At 42.5% G+C, this 20,407-nt stretch overlaps 1 protein-coding gene across 1 annotated transcript; it reads right to left on the reverse strand.

Annotated features, from left to right (window-relative positions):
* Nucleotides 1-1,141: 1,141 nt before the first annotated feature.
* LOC133115368 (adhesion G protein-coupled receptor E2-like) lies at nucleotides 1,142-19,374 on the reverse strand. The gene is made up of 18 exons (XM_061225241.1): nucleotides 19,273-19,374; nucleotides 19,023-19,067; nucleotides 12,565-12,879; nucleotides 11,600-11,737; nucleotides 11,372-11,509; nucleotides 11,231-11,268; nucleotides 11,061-11,141; nucleotides 10,382-10,559; nucleotides 9,227-9,340; nucleotides 8,922-9,097; nucleotides 8,598-8,762; nucleotides 8,306-8,512; nucleotides 5,670-5,905; nucleotides 3,692-3,758; nucleotides 3,509-3,600; nucleotides 2,868-3,027; nucleotides 2,649-2,744; nucleotides 1,142-1,402 (listed from the first exon to the last, which is right to left on the reverse strand). Exons 1-18 carry the CDS (start codon nucleotides 19,319-19,321, stop codon nucleotides 1,358-1,360), a joined length of 2,340 nt encoding a protein of 779 aa, XP_061081225.1. The 5' UTR covers nucleotides 19,322-19,374; the 3' UTR covers nucleotides 1,142-1,357.
* Nucleotides 19,375-20,407: the final 1,033 nt, after the last annotated feature.

Raw genomic sequence — 20,407 nt, forward strand, 5'->3', positions numbered from 1 at the left:
TCGATCGATTAACTAGCATATTTATTTGAAAAGAATATAGCAGAACCCAAACACAGTAGCAGAACATGCTTAAAACGATTTTAGGGCTCTACTGTGCGAGAGTTTCTTAGCATTAAAGTATGTGTGAAATGCAAATAAGTACTGCATTGATATCAGATAAATATCAGAAATACTCATCTGTAAAAAAATAATTTTGATTTTGACATTTTGTTTGCAAATGTGGTCAAACGCAGTCAAATGTCTCCATTCAAATACTGAGGTATCTTGAGGAAAGAAAAATATAGGTTTTAAATATGTAATTTCTACACAGGACTGTCTATTCTGGAATTAATTTTCACTTGAAATTCACTTCTAATTCACTGCTGATTGGTTAAAATGAAAATGTGGAGAATGGGGAGTGTAAGAAATGTGTTGCATTTAGGATCTCTGCAATATAAAATAGGCTACATTTAATTTCAAGCCTATGTTCATATATATATATATATATATATATATATATATATATATATATATATATAGTGCATGCTGTTGCATATAGAATTCACTCTGGATAAAATGCCTTCTAAAAGCCTGAAAGTAATGCATTTAGACAATAATTGTGCAACCTGATTTTTGGGGAAAAAATTTTTTATTTGAAAATTAAATTCCATTGAATCATTAATAAAAGCACATTCCTTTACACATGTTGTTAAAGCTTATGTCAATAACTATTCGCGTTTAGTTTACTTTATTATTATTTGTGCATATTCATCAGAGGTGATAATTCCGGGGCCCACTGTATGTTCGTAGGCTCCTTTGCTGCTTGGCGAGTCTTCGTGATAATTTCCCTCTTCTACTCCAGCCCTTTGTGTTCTAGCCCTCCTGTTCGGCACTAGTTTTTCCCCCTGCTCATCTGCGCCTGGATATTATCTCATGTGCATGTTTTATTCCTGGATGTTTGTATTTTATTCCACTTTGCCAGCTCCATCTGCATCGCCCCCCCCCCCCCCCACCCCTCCGTCCACCAATTGCCGGAACATCTCCCGGAACACCAACCGTTTGTAAAGCCAGAGAAACGTGAGTTCCATTAGCTGCAGGTTGTATTCCTTGGTGTCATAATATCCGCAGAAGGCATGGAAATAGATCCCGGGAAAGTAACACAGCCATAAGGGAATGGCCACGACCCAACTCAGACAAGCAGGTGCAGCACTTCCTGGGCCTTGCCAACTTCGACAGGCGATTTATTTGGGGATTCAGTTCTGCGGTGGCTCTCTCAACTGCTCTAACTAAAAGGTCTCGCTCCAGGTTTTCATGGTCCTGAGACTGAAGCAGCCTTCATGGAGCCGAATCACTGGTTCACATCAAATCCTGTGCCGACTCATCCTGATCCTTCCTTGCCCTTTGTTGTAGAGGAGGTTGACACCTTGTAGGGATATAACCAGATACAATTACATTATTTGGATTGAACAGATAATGTCTTGAAAACATATACAGATACTATCCAAGCAGAAGCCACACTATTCAGTTTTTTCACCTACTGGCTCAATTTATCATCTTCTGCAGCATACAAATATCACCAAACCTAACTTGGCTAACCTGAGCATTATGACGGACAGCTCTGACTTCACAGATTTTGACATAGGGCTGGACCTGTTCGCTCTTTGGGGCTCAACATCCCCACTTGGGCAGGGGTAAGCCTCCTGAATGGGTTTGTCATTCCATTCCATTACATTACATTAATGGCATTTGGCAGACACTTTCATCCAGAGCAGTTGATTAGACTAAGCAGGAGACGATCCTCCTCTGGAGCAATGTAGGGTTAAGGGCCCAACGGCTGTGCGGATCTTATTGTGGCTACACCAGGGATCGAACCACTGACCTTGCGGGTCCCAGTCATGTACCTTAACCACTACGCTACAGGCGGACCTACAGACTGCATGCGTACAGGGCTGGTCCAGCATGACATTGACAGCAGCACCACAGCCCCCATCTGGCTGCACCCTCATTGGCTAGAGCTGGCCAAGTGGCAGGCAGCTGAGCCAAAAATCCGGGAGATGGAGCCCCCCCAACAGCCCCTGGACGGCCCCAGCCGTACCCAAGATGGCGTTCACCATTGGCCAAGGTCTGCAGCAGCTCACAGTCATGCCCGGACAAGCGCAACGCGGCAGCCACCTTCGAATACCTCATGGAGAGGGTGTTAGCTGACATGGTGTTAGCCGACATGCCCCGGAGCCACTGTGTCGTATATGTACCTTGACGACCTGCTGGTGCACACGACAGACTTTGGACTTGCCCTGAACCATCTCCGCGAGGTGAGCCATCCGCCAAGCAGGGCAGTGCCTGAGCCCCAAGAAGTGTAACCATTTTGCCCTGTAAAGACTCTTGTTTCTTTACTTTATCCCTGCTTTGTGTGTATTTCTGCTCTGCGCTGAGCCATTGTGACATGAACTACTCCATTGTTTAGTCAGGAGATACACCCTTTTTTAAAGTGTTAGCATTGAATAAAATACTTGTCTAAGGGTGTCCCAATTTGTGTCCCAATTTATGTTAAACAGCCACGTCATAGAACTGGGCTTGTAAATCTAAGGTTGTAGACTTGATTCCAAGGTGGGGCACTGCTATTGTACCCTTAATCCAGGCACAGATTCTGCCCTCAGAGTGGCTCTTACCCCAGAATCTGTCAGAGTATTCTCTTTGTGTCTGCCTCCTGAAGGCCCTTCGGTTCTACACAGACAAGAGAGCCACCTCCTGTACTCCTCCCGCACCTGCACAACACAGGGACCAATCAGCACTGTCCAGCATCAGTCAATATGATAACGCTTACTCTATGTAACAAGCCCTTCACCAAACATGACATCAAGTCTCAATGCAGGCGAGGGTCTGGTCACCTCTTTGTTGAGCAGACAGTGAACGATGAAGATGAAGGTGCCTTGCTGTGAGTTGAGGATGATGAAGATATATTTTAAGATAACACTGTTCTGGAAAAACCCAAGGATCCAGGAACATCCCAAAACAAAAAACTGGGCAGCAATTTTGAAAGTAATCAGCCTGAAAATAAAACATTTACTGTTAGATCTCTATCAGCCCACAGGTAGGTATATGGATAATGGCAAGATTTCCTCTCTTTCTTCTGGTTATTAATTATTTACCATGTTTATAAGCTATGCCTCAAATCAGTGCCGAATCAGGCTGGAATACACAGCCACAAATAAACCCAACACACAGACACACACACATACACATGCATTCATGCACAAACATACACACGCACATGCATGTACAGGCAGAGACAGGTGGGCCATTATAGATATTATAAGTGTGGCTGATAATGTCCTGATAATGTTCTATTGAATTTATTGAAGTTCACACAGCTAACAAGGGTCGATTTGTGCACGAAATGTATCCGCCTCTAAATAGCAGATGTAAAACAAGACACAAGCGATATTATAATGAAATATTATTAATATTAAATATTAACTAATGATTACAGCAAAGCAATAATTTAGGCTGGGTGTTGTCGCACACTGACCTGGTGTCTTTAGACTGGGAGACGTCACTCTTCATGTTGGCTAGAGTAGGCTGCAGGCTCCAGAGGATCGCACAAAATGAGACCAAGTTGAGCTGTTGAAATCACACACAGGGACCAGAACCTAAAGCTTATGTTCATGAAAACTCTGACTTATGCTCTGTAAAATATACTTTGACTACATACTGTGAGAATAGCACACACTGGACCAATGAAACTCCACTGGAAGTTTCGATCTTTGCTCAACCAGCACCTGAAATTGAAAGACAGAGTCTGTTTCTTATGCATTCTCACTCCCATTTCCTGTGGATAAAGTTGTTTTCAGTCAGACATTTTTGTTAGATTTTCTTTCTTTTGAGGTTGAATTTTGAAGCTTTAACTTAAAGCTGCCTGCCACCACACAGTCAGCCTCAACCTTTCACACATGCTTACATTCCATTTCACCTGTCAGGGTCCCTGACCAATAGCAGACTCAGGATGAAGCAAAAAACGGCAGGTTTTAATGTAGGTCGACAGGGAAAAGGTCAAGCAATAGCAAAACAGGGCAATACAGGGGAGTGTAGAGTTTGTGATAAAGTACAGGCAGTGGGCCATGAGGCAAGCAAACTGGGTACTGGGGATCAGGCAGGCAGAAGTTGAGGGACAGGCGGAGGTCGAAGCCGGGGAATCCAGAGCACAGGGGCAGGAGTGCTGGAGGATGGTTTGGGGCAGAGGAGGAAATCCAGGGTAAGCAAGGGTCAGATCGGTGGCTGGACAGAAAAAAAAAAAAAAAAAGGGCCAAAAGAACAGGCAGGGTACCAGGACAGGAAAGCAGAGGCTAGAACAAGAAGAAGAAGCATAAGCAGGAAACAAAATGAACAAGCATAGAAAGACAGACACAGGCAGGCTTATAACAAGCAACACAAACAATAAACAAAAAAAAAAATAAACCGATGAGACAATTGCCAGGAAGGAAATACAAATATGTTGTGGAAGGCAGAGACACTTAATGGGGAGAAAGAGAAATCAAGGACCAGAATAAGAGCACAGACAGCACATAGGAAATAGGGAAACAAGGAAAAAGGGCATGGAACGTGACATTTACCATTTCGTAGGGCTGTTCCTGAATCCAAATACAATATTCAGCAAAGCACAAATAATGTGTTTTAAACAAATATTTGTCCCTTCTGAATTTTTTCAACATTATTTGCATTCAGCAGCATATCCTGATAGCTCAACTTGATTGACTTGTGTTTCTTAACTGACTTCATTCGTAATTTAGATAAAGCCAATTTACTACTTTTATTCAGGTAAAGTACCTTGCTCAGGGTGATGCCCCACATAAGAACTGAACCCACAACCACTCAATGACAAGCCCAGTTTCATAACCATTATGTTACACCACTGCCACATGAACCCTTTCAGTCCCAAGAGTGCCATATGACACTCAAATGTACTGTAAAAACCCAACCTCTCGACCTTATACCTTTTCAACCATTCAAAATTAGTGCTATGCTATAGTTTTGAGCCCCTATGAAAACCCTATTAAATTCTCAACTTTCTCAAGCAAAGCCAAAAACCTTTTTCGGTTTGGGTGGAGCCACTTCATTACATGACATTACATTATTGGCATTTGGCAGACGCTCTTAACCAGAGCGACGTACAGTTGATTAGACTAAGCAGGAGACAATCCTCCCCTGGAGCAATGAAGGGTTAAGGGCCTTGCTCAAGGGCCCAACGGCTGTGCAGATCTTATTGTGGCTACACCGGGATTATACTTCAATACTTCATATTGGGCTTGGGACTGAAAGGGCTAACATTGGCACATGTCACCAGCAATTTATTTCATGTTCACATAAGAAAATTGCAAACAAAAAATAATTACTAATATCTTTGTTTATGTGTCTCTTGTTTTCCGACCAAGACTACAGACAACAAAAGTTTTACCGTGTCCATATTGCTGATTCATACGAGTATATGAATGCAACTTGCACCCTAAAAGTCTCAATCTCTTTTTTTAATTTTTTTATGATGCCTGAATCAAGGTCCGTTACTTTAGCTGTGCGCCACCGCAGCCCCCCAAGATCTCTTTAATAATACAATGAATGGGTCCAGACACACGGAAATCACATCAAATTTATATCTGAACAATCCTGGTGCTCAAATACAAACTAAAGAAACTCACGTGTCTTTGCTGCCATAACCACCTGAAAACACCGCTGCAGACACTCCCACCACCACCAGGGGAGCTCCGTAGCCAATCAGCAGGAGGTACAGTGCCCTCAGCCCCTCCTTCTGGATGACCTGCACTTTGGACAGGCTCCTGACCAGCAGGAAGAGCTGCAGAGTCTCCAGCAGCATCCACACAAAGCTGGACAGGAAGAGGAAGTGCAGTGTGCCTGCAATGACTGCACACACCACCTGGGGGAGCCAGAGGAGACTAATCAGATGTCCACATTTGATTACACCTGAATACATGCATTATCAGATACATGTACACACAATCATAGCAGTAGACATATACATCATATTGAACAACTAGAGAGAAGGGGCCTAAAGTTGTATAGACTTGGCAAAAATTAACAAATTCAAGAAAATGTATTGAAGGGGTAGTTCACCCTTGTTACAACATTGTTTTAATAATGTTGACACTCCACCTCAGAGTACTGGTATGCGTTGGTTGAGACCTTGCTCATATTCAACCCAAAAGCTATGTTTTAAAGAAGAGATAATGATTGGCTAAAGCCGAAACAGACAGGACATTCACTGAAGCACCGAGAACATTATCTTGACCTATACACTGACAAGGCTTCCAACACACAATGCATTAATACCTGCTATGGGTACTGTAACTATGGTGGTCTACTTCATGTACCATTGGGCAGGCTTCTGAGGATTCAATCAAATATTCTCTTTGAATCAACAACCAAATAAATTATTTTCAGAGGAACGCAGGAGTTCATTGTCTTCAGTAAGACATATGTAGGCTTTATTGATAAAGTGAAGTCCTTTCTCTATGATTATGGGTGCTCATTAAATAAAGTAAATTCATATTTCACCCCAAAATGATAATGTAAAGTGAAGTCACTTCCGTTCCGCGATGTTGTTGGCTCGATATGGCTCTGCCAATGTCTAATCCATATGTTCCATGAAGTGCGTGGCTTGCAGTTGTGCCATACCATACATTACAGAGTTACTGGCTAACAGACAAGCTAACTCTTCACCATTCATTTTCAACGGGGCCTAGTTTGGAAAATGTCCATTTTAAAAACAACCGTAGCACAAGGCATTAGTCCGTTTAAAAGTAGGACTTGTTCTGGGTGAGAAACTGTAAAACGCTTTTAAAAGTTTTGTAGAAGAGCGCACAAATAAAAACTACCAAACGGATTGTTATGAGATTTTCAGGATTAATTGGAAGATTAAAAACCAAAAGATTTTTCACGTATATTGGTCCCAGAGCGGTGAAACGACGAGGCTGGCGGTTTTCGTGTTTTGCATGCAAGTGTGGTTCGGACATTATCTAGCACGACCATACCTCCGTTAATGTAGCCTTGTGACAGCACTCATGTATATGTGACTACGGGGTAGCTACAGGTATCCTACGTTGTCTAGCCTATGTCTGTTAGGACTGTAAACTGCTACGGGTGCAGTGGTGCGAGTCAAGAGGAAGCAGGTTAAAATGAATAAAATGTATTAAACAATGTGTAATGCAGAATATGACTCTCGTCCGTGTCAGTTCTGGAGATGGTTTTTGACGTCACAGTATAATTATGCACATGAGATCTGATATTCTAGGTATTTAAAAAACGGATTTCTTTGCATGACTACTACGCCACTTCACCGAGTATTGTCTGCTATATATAACACCCAGCATTAATCATCAGTAATCGGTCATATTTACACTGTTGGCATACTTCCATATAAAGTAGTTTTTGGTACAACTGTGCACAACTACATCTGTGGGTGTTTGTGAGTATCCATGTCTTTGTATTTGTAAAGATGGTGCTGTTGAGTTTGTTGAATGAACAGCATGAACACTGGCCTATTTAGGCCTATTGCATCTGTGTAAAATCTCAGTGAAACAGCCTGGATGGACACAATTAGATTATACTGGATATCCATACAGGGAACATCAAACCATAAGTGGACAATATCAATTTTCAATTGCCATCATGATGCTAATTTAGTCAGCTACATTTTGTACTGCAAATAAATGTGAAAAAAGTTTGTGTGTTTAACAATTTGAGATTTGAAATTTCAAGTTAAATCCAAGTGGTCAAAAACACACTTTGTTCACTTCACTATACTGGAGTGGTTGGCTCCAGTATAGGTCTTTTAGCCACCCATCAGTCATTCCCCCCCCCCCCCCCACAAGGAAATGTTCTCCCAATAGGAGATGTATTTTTATCTCCCAATGTGCTGATTTGCTAAGTAGTTGCATCACTTGGACAAATTTTCCAAATGCTCAATATCATTGGATGAATCAAAGAGATCTTATTATTTTTAATGACATTCTGCCCACCTTTGGAAATATTCCTAAAAATCGGTCAAAAAACAGCAATGCCTTTGTTTACTATACCACCACAGTTTTATACATTAGTTATTCAGCTGACACTTTTATCCAAAGCAACCCCCCTGGAGCAATGAGGTTAAGGGCCTTGCACAAGGACCGAATAGCTGCACTGATCTTTATGTGGCTATAAAGGGGCTTGAACCACCAACCTTCAAGGTCCCAGACAAGCACCGTAACCACTAAGCTAGAGACTGCCCATATACATACATATATTACATATTACATTATACATATTCTCAGATCCTTACCGCATTCTCAGTGCGAGACACACCCACAAGGAAGAGCAGGTGACCCAAGAAGAGGCTGATACTGAGGTGGAGGCGGGCGGTGTTGTTGATTTTTGGATTCCAGCGAAAGAGCAGGAATGTGAGGATGGTGAGGGTGAGGAAGGCCAGACCCACACTCATACAGACCAGGTTCACCACCTCCAGCAAAGAATTGTCCTCATCCTTTTTCTGTAGAGATACAAAGAGCACATCTCTGTTCGAGTATCTAGTCCTGTGCTCATGTCCTACTCTGCAACACTGAGGGACACCCTACCTGTTCCTCCGTCTGCAGGAGGAGGGCGAAGGTGGAGAGGTGGGTACAGCTGCATACTGTGTGGTTCTCATTGGAGAAGGAGGCTGTGCACCCATCCACTGACCAGTGAGTCTCCTTCCCCTGTTCCTGCCAGTACACACAGGTAACCAGCCCAGCCTGGAACTTCTACTGACCAGTACAAGAGAGGGACAGAGCACAAAGGTGTGTCAGAGCAATGTGTGTGGGAGAGAAAGCTAGTCATGAGTCTTATTACTAAATTAGCATAAAAGTTTGAGTCACGTCATGAAATGCAGCTCCTCTACTGTGAACTGCCCAGTTCTGTACCTTCTTGTGGAACACAGTGAAGTTGACAGGCTCAGGGAGCTCCTTGTGTTTTGTCTTAGGCAGTGTGGCGGTGATGATGTCAGAATACATCTCCGTGACATTTTCACTCTCGAAGAAACTGGGACTCAGGACCTTCTCCATCCCATTGACTGACATCAGAACAGCAGAAGCAGATCCTGGGTGAGAGAGACACTGGTTATGCTCCATCATCATCTTCATCACCACTTCATCATCAGCATCACCAGCAAAATTTCATTTAACATTATCATCACTTCATATCATCCTTACTGGCCTTCAGCTCTTACCATTGTTGTTCTTTGCAACAGCTGCAAGATTGACTGCCATCATGTTTCCCTTGGCAAGTATCGCAGGCATCTCAGTCATATTTGCCTCTGGTCCAATGGCCACTGCACTAATCTCTATAGGGGGAAATATACATGCATCACTTTCAAGCAGAAGAGTAAACAATTCATTATGTATCTAGAAGAAGCATTATTTGGGGCTTAGGTCAGCCTGAATAATGGTAAATAATTGTGATCATGTTTTTGGCATGAGAACAAGGGAGAACAGCCTATTTCAGGATTGTTTGTTATTAATGCTTATTGGACAGGCTTGTACATACAGGCAATGTATATTATTAATTTCATAATTCAGTCACCACACATAAAAATAGTTTAAATTGATGTGCAGATTCATAAATGTTGTAAAAAGCAGGCAGTTAATTCAATTAATTCCCAGGGTCAACAATCTGTCTGTCTTAGACACCTAAGCAAGAAATGCTACCATCATGCATTCTTGAAAGCAATAACATAACATTAAAGCAAATTACACGCCACAAGTTTAAAATGCTAAATGTGTGCATGTTGATTTCTGAAAAATAGAAAACTACAGACTACAAAATGAATCTGTAGGTGGAAGGTTACACAAACGAGCAAGGGATGATCTTGGCAATATTTTGTAAAAATACAGCATCTGTGAACAGCTGACAAGCAGGTAGCTTATAACTACCCAGCTCAACTTAAACTGCTTTCAGCATGTTAACAATGAAATGCATTACACTGCTCACACGTGAGCATTTCCTCTGCTTGCGTTGTTTCACAGAGGAAGGTATATAATTCCAGTTTGTCCCGATTGATAGATTCTAGTATTTTACATGTGATACAAGTTAGACTGACGGGTCTGTAGTTTCCTAGATCGATACAGTCGCCTTCCTTATATGTTGGTATTATATTACTTGTTTCCAGTCATCTGGTATTTCTCCAGTTTCTAAAGACTGTCTAAAAATACTTGCCAGTGGTTTAAAGATTATCTGGCTTAACTCTTTGAGTGCCCGTTTTACTACTACCAGGCCCATATCAAGTTTTGCTGACCAGTCATTCTATAACCTTTAGGTTTGTGTCTATAAGTTTCTATTGGACATCCGAAACTAACTAGCCATTGACTCCTGTCCAGTGTGTTACCCATGGTTGGTGTCTTCACAGATTTGTTAGCCTGGGTCTCAGTGGGCTCCACCAGGGCAGACACCAGCCCCTCAATGATTTTCAGGAGGATGCTGGCTACCTCTGCAGTACCACCCTTTCCCTCCACAAGGGACATGTCTGCAGCAGACAAGGTCATGCTCAGGAAACTAGTCACTGTCTGTGGGAGTCAAAGGCAAAGTTAGAGTAAAAAGGTCCGTGTCATTCAACCTTTGTCTAGGCACTGACTACTGTATATCGGGCATGTGCCCAAATCAGATCCACAAGGAAGCTAAACTCACACAGCTGAACTCACACAGCTGAAAAACACTTCAAACATACTGATTTACTCCATAATTCTCCCATAACCATTTGGAATTCCCAGTTGTGGTTTATGACTCAACACTATAACACCTGCTTGCACATACTTGGAGCAATCCAAGTAGAACCTTATCTGTTTATTTTACTCCTAGCAGGTACTGCCAAGAGCATAAAATGTCAATTCCCCTGAAGTCCATCATTGTGCTCTGACTAGTCATGGGCCTTTGGATGTTTTGCTTCTAATCTTTGTCGCTAAATTAACAGATTAGTCATGCAAAACCACAACCCCCTCTGCTCATGTCCATTGACTCAAATTCGAATACACAGTACTCAAGTCAGGATCTTAGCTCCCAGGACAAACCTTCTCAGACAGAACAATATCTGGGTTGTCCTCCAAATCCTTGTTGATGTTGCTGAGGAAGAACATCTCAGGTGATTGGCCCTGTGAAGGAGGAAATAGTGACCATCTGTATCTGTATTGATCATTTAATGCCCTTCCCACTGTCAGTTTTTCTTCAGTTACCAACTTACCTCTGGAGGGTTGAAAGAGGCAAGAAATTCCTCTGAACCTAAAGAGAGAGATCATTGATTTTGAGGAAGAGAATATAAATACTGAAAAAATGAGACCTCAGAAGATTCTTGAACTAAAAAATAATTCCATCCACCACTTACTCATGCACACGGTAACTCCATCCTCCCAGATAGGTCCAGAAGAGATGTACCCATCCAGGCAGGTGCACTTATAGCTTTGTGGAGTGTTGAAGCACTCAGCGTTGGCACCACATGCGTTTTCGGCACACTCATCCACATCTGCAAGACACAGCACATCTACTCAGTATCACACACTGTCAGCTAACCCACTTCTGTTCTCAATTCTGAGAGTAGTTGGGATGGTCTGACCTTCACAGGGGTTTGAGGTGCTGGGCATGGAGCCTGATATGATTACAAAAAACCCATCGTGACAGGTGCAATTGTGACCCTGAGGAGTGTTGATGCACTTTGCATTGGGACCACAGATGTTGAGGTCATCCCCACAATCTGTCAAAGATGGATGACAGGGTGATGATGGCAAACTTGCAGGCTTCGCATCATGTATGCTATCGAAAAGCAAATGATTACAAGAGATAAAAATGAATACATTAATTCATAATAACATTATAGGAATAAAAAAAGATCTAATCAGCCAATTGTGTGGCAGTGCAATGCACACAATCACATCAACCATCAGAATGGGGAAAACGTGATCTAAGTGACTTTGACCGTGATTGTTGGTGGCAGACAGGGTGGTTTCAGTATCTCAGAAGCTGCTGATCTCTTCAGATTTTCACACACACTAATCTCTAGAGTTTGCAAAGAAGGGTACAAAAAACAAAAAAATCCTGTGAGCAGCAGTTCTGCAGAGAGAAACGCATTATTAATGAGAGACGTCAATCTCTTGCCATCTTCAAGCGCAGACTGAAGACGCACCTCTTCAAGCTGCACCTTTCCCTGTATATATATAAATGTAATTTTTAAAAATCAGATGATCATATAGGCCCTGGTTGTGCAGGTAGCAGTTGAAATTGTACTTCCCTCTAGGGTCTTTCAGCGCACTTACAGGTATGCACTTTGTTGTACGTCGCTCTGGATAAGAGCGTCTGCCAAATGTCATTAATGTAATTTGATGTAATGTAACGTTGGAGGAGAATGGCCAGACTAGTGAAAGCTCACAGGAGAAGTCTAAAAAAGAAGTCTAATAACTACCTAATAAAGTGCTTGGCGAGCATACATTCAAAGGCAATCAGGATCTTTGGAAACAAATAGTTTTAAAAAAAATAATAAAAACCTCTCCAAGACATGAGCCTCCCCCTTCCCCTTCCCCTTACCTGAGCAGACAACGCCAGCATCTTCACTGTGGGCACAGTCCTCCTGTGCGCTCCCAATGTGTGCGCAGTCGGTGAGGTAGGATTCCACGCCAGTGCACTGCACCTCATCCATCCAGGTCGGCTCGAGCCCTTTTCCGAAGTAGGCCGAATGCGGAGCCGAGACGGCGTCCCCGCAGCCCAGCTGTCTGCACACCACTGCAGCATCGAGCAGGCCCCACCGGTCATCGCACACGGTCCCCCACTGACCACCCAGATAGAGCTCCACTCTCCCAGAGCAGGCTTGGGACCCGTTGACCAGTCTGATGTCGCCATTGGCTACATCAGATGAATAGAAAGTGTCACTTGGCTATGCAGCATCAGTATGTGCGCACGTCCAGCAAGACGATTACATCTTTCAATTAAATCTCAAAAGGAAATCCATCTATATTGTGTTAAACTGACATCCCAAGAATGACATACTGAATTACTATGACTGCACCTAATACGACAACATCATAATCAATTGTATTTGCCATTGGGACAGGGGGAAAAAATCACTTCAGCAGAGGTGGATATGAGTTTACTTCTACCGGTTGTTGTGCAGAAAACCATTAGCAAATGGAAATGAGACACAAAATACAATTGGGATATTAGGGGACCAATTTTGAGTACGCAAAAAAACCTTGATGGCACAAAAGCAGCTGTTTAAATGGCAGACTGATATTTAGGAACTATAGAGAACAGCACAGGTTTATTTGTATGAACTCCCCCTGTCCCCCAAAATGCAAGAATTCACTTACATGGCATAAATAAGGGAGTGATATTCAGTCTCGCCATTTAAGAGCTGCAGGGCAGGTGATTTTTGTTTTCTCTTTAAAATCTCAGGCGAGTGAGAATGGTCACAGCACCCAGTTATGGGACTCAAATAGAGAAGCACACAAAAGGCAGGAACGAAGTCAAAACCAAGAAACTTTAATGACAAAAAAAAATAAATCAAGGAAACTAAACTAAAATAAAGAAATACCTACATTAATAAAGGGTCAATCCAAAACCAATTGGCAAAATCCTGGCAGTGACTGGAAACCACAACACACTATCATAGACCATGGTACTTCACACAAAGACACTACTACAAAACAGAGGAAATGGGGAACATATATACACAGAGACACACATGCAGCCAATAACCTAAAGTAACAAATGGCAGCAAACTAATGAGAACCAATAATCAAATAATCACAGACAATTTACTCGGATGAGACTGGAAAACACGAGGATGTAGAGGCTGCTGCCCTCTGGTGGCCGTCCGAAGTACTAGTCACCGAGAACTGTAGCAACAATAACCTGCACATCCTGTGGCTCTTGGAGAGCAACAGTGAATGCATTGGTCTAGGGCAGTGGTAACCACCCCTGTTCCTGGAGTTCTACCATCCTGTTGGTTTTCACTCCAAGCCTATCAAAGTGCACCTCATTCAATTGATAAAAATCTGCATTCAACTGCCAATTGGTAGTAAGGTGTGCCACTGGATTGGTTACCACTAATGGAGGGGTTGTCCCTGCATTATCTGCTGTGTAATTTACACTGCTGACGAAATGGGGGATGAGAAAACACCAAACTATGTCATTACGTTTGTCAATACAACTATTATTTTATCTTCGATACAGTCAACCATGAGATTCTGCTCTCATCGCTGTCTGGGATGGGTGTCACAGGGTCTGCACTCACTTGGTTTTCCTCCTACCTCTCTGGTCGCTCCTACCAGGTGACTTGGAGGGGCTCAGTCTCTGACCCTCACCCCCTACAAACTGGAATCCCGCAGGGCTCAGTTCTTGGTCCTCTTCTCTTCTCGCTATACACCATGTCTCTTGGTTCTGTTATCTCTTCCCATGGCTGTTCTTATCACTCTTACGCCGATGACACCCAACTCTTTCTTTCCTTCCCCCCCGATACCCAAGCCACCACACAGATCTCTGCCTGCTTGGCTGATATCTCTGCGTGGATGACATCCCACCACCTGACGCTTAACCTTGCCAAAACTGAGCTTCTCTACATCCCTGCTAAGTCCTCTCCGTCAATCGACCTCTCACTGACTGTTGAGGACTTTGTAGTTTCCTCCTCCCGTACGGCAAAGAATCTTGGGGTGACTCTTGATAACTGCCTCACCCTGGCTCCAGAAGTATCCTCCACTGCCAGAACCTGCAGGTTCTTTCTGTACAATATACGCCGTATCTGTCATCTCCTGACGGAGAAAGCCACCCAGCTCCTAGTCCAGGCGCTCGTCATTTCCCGCCTGGATTACTGCTATTCCCTCCTAGCCGGTCTCCCAGCGTGTGCCAGCAAGCCCCTCCAGCTGGTCCAGAATGCTGCAGCCCGCCTGATCACCAGTCAGCCCAGGTCGGCTCATGTCACCCCGCTTCTCATTGGCCTCCACTGGCTTCCTATTGCCGCGCGCATCCGATTCAAGGCTCTAGTGTTGCCATTTCAGGCTGCTAAGGGGACTGCCCCACCTTACATACAATCCTTGATCACTCCGTACTCCCCAGCTAGACCACTCCGGTCTGCCAGTTCTGGTCGCCTTATGGTTCCCTCTCTACGTGCAGCTGGCGGTCGAGCTGCACGTTCACGCCTGTTTTCCGTTCTGGTTCCTCAGTGGTGGAATTACTTGCCTATCACTGTCAGGACAGCAGAATCCCTACCTATTTCGACGCAGACTAAAAACACACCTTTTCAAACTCTACCTTAGTCCTCCCTCCTGATTTCCCCCGCCCCCCTTTCTGATATCCCTATCCCCCTTGTCTAACCCCCCTGTAAGCCAGTCATAAGTAACATTTGGTCTCATGCGCTGGTCAGCTTGCTGACTTCCCCCCTCCTGGAGTATACATTGTTAGCCCCCACCGTTGGCACGCATGCCTGTGGGGGCTAGAGAAGGATTCTTAGAGGCACCTTCTTAGGCCCTGGGGGCCCCCCTTCTTTTCTCACATTCCTACAGGATTTGAGTACAGGAGTACTGGAGAGGGCATAAAGATGTTTCATGATAATCCCAGGTCAGAATATGTTGATGTTTGGTGTTATTCTGATTGGTTCAGTGCGACTGGTGTAATGGTCTAGTTTTTGTAACAGTCTACCTTTGATATCACAACCATTCAGGAGCCGAGGGGAAACTGGGCAAAAGCTGTCTCTGTAGAAGCCATGTGTTTTAGCCCCCTGCCTGGTGGGCCTGGTTGTAAATTATAGATGGGTGACTCACATTTACGGTCAAGAACTAAGGCCTGGATTTCGGAGATAAGGAGAAGAAACCAAACAGTCTGGAATGTCTCCTTTCCTTTCATTCACCCAAATCAGGTTTATCCAAAAGGTATATTACCATGAGAGGCACAAAGACATATTTACAGCATAATGCAGTTATCATGAAAACTCCCAACTACAGCATTCATAGATATGATGGGGTGGCCTGTAGCATAGTGGTTAAGGTCAGGAAGGGCTGCCATTTGTGAGGGGACTGAGAGCTGGGGTTTCAATGTTGTTTAGACTACCTGTTGGGGAGTTAAGATGTATGAGTGGTCCAAGGCCAGTTGGGTCATGGGAAAAGAATCCTCCCGAACATTGGTGACCTCCCTGTGACCCCATACCTGGTCACTTCCAAGGGGGAAGACTCCGGACAATGCCACAGTGCCCTCATTTGGGCACTGCTGTCATTACACCGGTGACTGCTCTCTTAGATTAAATATTCAAAACTGCTATTAAGATAGTAAATAGACCCGGTAACACCTTGAAAACATTGCCCATGTGATCCTTGTATTATTGCATTAAGTCTTATGTAATGGTAACAGGAATTGCATGTAAAATGGATAATCAGGAGGGAAGTTTCATGATAACTGCAACATAATAAAACATAAGGGTAATCTGTTTGGTATGGATGTGATCTGATAAAATCAAGGAATCGGATGAGATACATTTCATACCAAATGGAATTTAATAAACTATAGTTTCAGTATCCCAAGGGAAAACCTACACGTCCTCTCCTGGTAATCATCTCATTTTCCCTACTCAACAACCCCCAACGGTGGGGGTCTAAATTCCAGATTTGACCACCCCTCCAGGTTGATTTATGGCACTGCCGCCTGGTTTCAAACGTATGATTTGGCATAAAAGCAAGGGAGACAGACCAATCTGGGAAGATCGTATTCGACTTCCCACACAACATGTCTTGGGTATGTATGTATGTATGTATGTGTAGCGGTGGAAGATCGTATTCGACTTCCCACACAGCATATTGTACATGTATGTAAGTATCAGGAAGATCGTATTCGACTTTCCATACGGCATATTCTATACTCTGTGTTTGTGTGTAGTCCAAGCAGGCTAGGTATGATTATTTACTCTATCTCTATTCTTAATTTGTATATTTTATACTTGATTGTGATATTCTAAAGCTAATAACCTACCTGTCTGCGAATAAACTATTTTGCTTGTAACTATCTATTGCTTGAAATGGTGGCCGAAGACCGACCGATCGGCGGGGCGGTCCACCTGTGGTAGTTCTAAGCTGTGCGGCCAGCAATTTCTGTCCCTTAAGGGTCGGGGGACGCATGGCTCTTGTGATTTGGTGCGAAGGGAACCCTTGGGCGTTACGGCGCCGGTTCCTGCCAAATTAGCTCGAAGGAGCCCAGTTAATGCTACGCCGACCTGGGCTCGCAACTATCAGGGCAGGTTTGCAAGTATTGTGTTGACTGGACCCTCAGCCTCTGAGTTCTCCACCGAACTGAGATTTCAGCAGTAATGCTAATCCCGGGAGCATCTATTGAGTAATGGTGGCGCAGGTACAAGTCGAATGTAATCACTCCCGAGGTCCGCGTAAGTTGCAAACCCAAATTGCTAAATTATATTTTAAATGGAGTCAGATAAAGGAGTAAAACTATAGTAACCACTAAGCGTACAATACGGCCCCGTTTGAGAACGGAGAATATTAAGAATTGTACTGATCCATTTCTGGCCAGCTATAAGCGGGATATGGGGCAGGTCAATCCATATCCGACCCATGGCAACGGACCCAGTATATTCTTAAACATAATTGTGCTCTGTTCTTGTACGGAGGATAATAATTAACCCAACTAATGTTCTCCCAGCAACGCCAGAAGGACAAGCACGCAAAACCCCCTTCGGCCCCCGCTAAATTCCGTCATTGGGTTAGCTGTGGGGTTTTACACCCCCAAAAAAATAATAATAAACAAAAAAAGATTTGCACTTATGATGGCTATATGTTTAGAACAGCATTTCATGTATATTTTCCTAGTGATGGATGTGATGCTTTGACTTGTGGAAGAACCTATGCACTTGTATTTCTCGCTTTGGATTAAAAGCGTCTGCCAAATGACTAAAATGTAAATGTAAATGTAAATCTCACAATGGAATTTGGACTAATATTTTTTTTCTCATATTTTTCATTTCAAATCATATATAAAATGATACAAACAAGTAATGAGTCTTTTACATAGGAATTTACTCATTGAAAGTAATGTCACATATTATGGAAACACTGTGCTTTAAAATTAGTCATTTATCTTTGCCTTTTCTTCTGTTGTTGTTTCTCTGAGCCGTTTTAATTTGTAAAAATGTGTTCAAAACAGTTATCTTCTTGACCACAAGCGGTGAGGACATTATGTCACCATCAGTAATAGGAATATCAAAATACTGGACAAAGAAAAACTTACAACAAATTTACAGTAAAATTTACAACAGCACATTAGCCTGCTCAACTGTGTACGCATGCATTAATACATATAGAAAGGTGTAATCATTATTACTTATTTAAAACAAATGCCAATTATTTTTGTTTCATTAAGGTATTGCATTTTTTACACATTACATTGATTATGCCAAAACTAGAACTTGTTGCAAAATATAGCATTAATAATCATACTCTGTTTATATATGCAGTGTTTCCATAATTTATGCCAGCAGTGTACATTAAAATTCAAAATGTATTGTTTTATAATTTTGATTTAGATTCAAAATGGGAATTGTCTTTGGCATATATAGCCTGGTAACAGTGACATATAAAACAAGCATCGCAATAAATAACAGACAACATTGCAACACAAAAAGACACTGCAAAACTGAAAACCTGTCTCACTTCTTGTGCCTTAATATTGAAGGGGGAAGACAGTGGATGTAGTGTGCCACTTGATCTGCTGCCTTCCAGGCAGCTCTCCTTTCTCTTTTCTATATTACAATTACTTGAAGCTCTTATTCAAAATTACTTAAATACATTGCAAACATAATTGGTAGATATTTTACAACTGTCAAAATTCCAAGAAAATTTGAGAGAAAATGTAAAAATTTCAAGAAAATCAGAGAGATCAGAGAGAAATTTTTACATTACATTCAAATACATCCATGGAAAGTACACTATTCATATGTGTGTGTGCGTGCGTGTGCATGTGTGGTTGCTGAATAATTTGGCCCATTGGTGACTTACCTTGCCCAAGAGAGTAGCATCTGCCCATTAGGTACCACAGGGAGCCTGGGAACATTGAAATGTGACAATGTGAAAATATCAAGAACACTTGCTTTGCTAATGCACCTATCTTAAGAGCAGAAGCTTGGAGTGAAAAGATTCAGATTTGTTTGAGTGGCTTTCCACCTCAGAAACAAAACCTCAATGACTCTGGGAGACTTTCTGTGGTTTCTTGGGTTTTCAACTTCAATAGCAAGCATGCATCACTTACCCATCAAAAGTGTGATATGAAAACTGTTCATCTTTGCTGGCTTTACCATCAACAGTGGGGGAAGCCTCTAAATATCTCCAGTGCAGGCCAAACAGTGCTTTAAGAAAAAGGGCAGAAACAAAACCTAATTTGGAAACCAAACATTTATGCAAACAGGGGGGCAGCTTAGAGAGCTATCAAAGCTATCTGAGCATCTCACAAAAAGAAGATTAAATAAATAACTTGAATCACATTGTGATTTGACCTGTTTTTGCTTAAAACAGTAGAGTTCAAATGTGTTCTCCACCTTCACCTACATGATGCAGCACAGTGAGGGAGTCCTATCTTTGGAGATATGCTTCATGATGGTTGTGCTTGGAATTTCTTTCTACATTTTGCTTTGTAAATGTTGACACGCCTTGTTGTCTTTGAGTTTCGTGCAATTGCTGCTTTGAGAAAGCTGATAAGAGAGTAGTCAACAAAGCAATTCAGAAAGTATACCCATTCTGTACATCCTGGGCATGTGCATGCATTTCACTGTTCTTGGGATTGAATGAACAAGTTTAGATAGTTTGACTGCATTATATATCTAAATATATCCACATTTACTGTCTTCCGGGAATCCTTTTAATACTTGATGAACTTTATTATTCTGGGTATATAACATCACAATGAATATTTTGGCAGAGTTTCTCTCCTAATTTTTACTCATAACTTTATTCTTCCTTGTGTTTAACTGTTAACAGTCATTGCATTGCATTGTCCGTATTAACTGCAATAAAAGACCCAAAAAAGATAAATTAAATAAAATTCTCGGCCTACACATAATTTGTTCCAAGGCCTTTTATTTGTACTTTTGTCATTCCACGGTCTCGGCATGAAAAAACAACCCAAAACAATATTACACATCACAGAAAACATAAAATATTTATATAATTATAAGCAGACCCAAATGTTTGGCACTGAAACAGAGAAGAGGTGCATGTCATGCCCACAGTGAAATTTGGTGGTGGGTCAGTAATGCTTGGGGCTGTTTTAATTCCAGAGATCCAGGGGCACTGGTTAAAATCAACGGTATGATGGATTCCACCAAGTATCAGGCACTTTTGGCTGACAATCTGGTTGCCTCCGCCTCAAGGCTGAAACTTGGCTCTAG

This window comes from Conger conger, chromosome 16 (assembly GCF_963514075.1).
Source record: "Conger conger chromosome 16, fConCon1.1, whole genome shotgun sequence".
Taxonomy (NCBI): domain Eukaryota; kingdom Metazoa; phylum Chordata; class Actinopteri; order Anguilliformes; family Congridae; genus Conger; species Conger conger.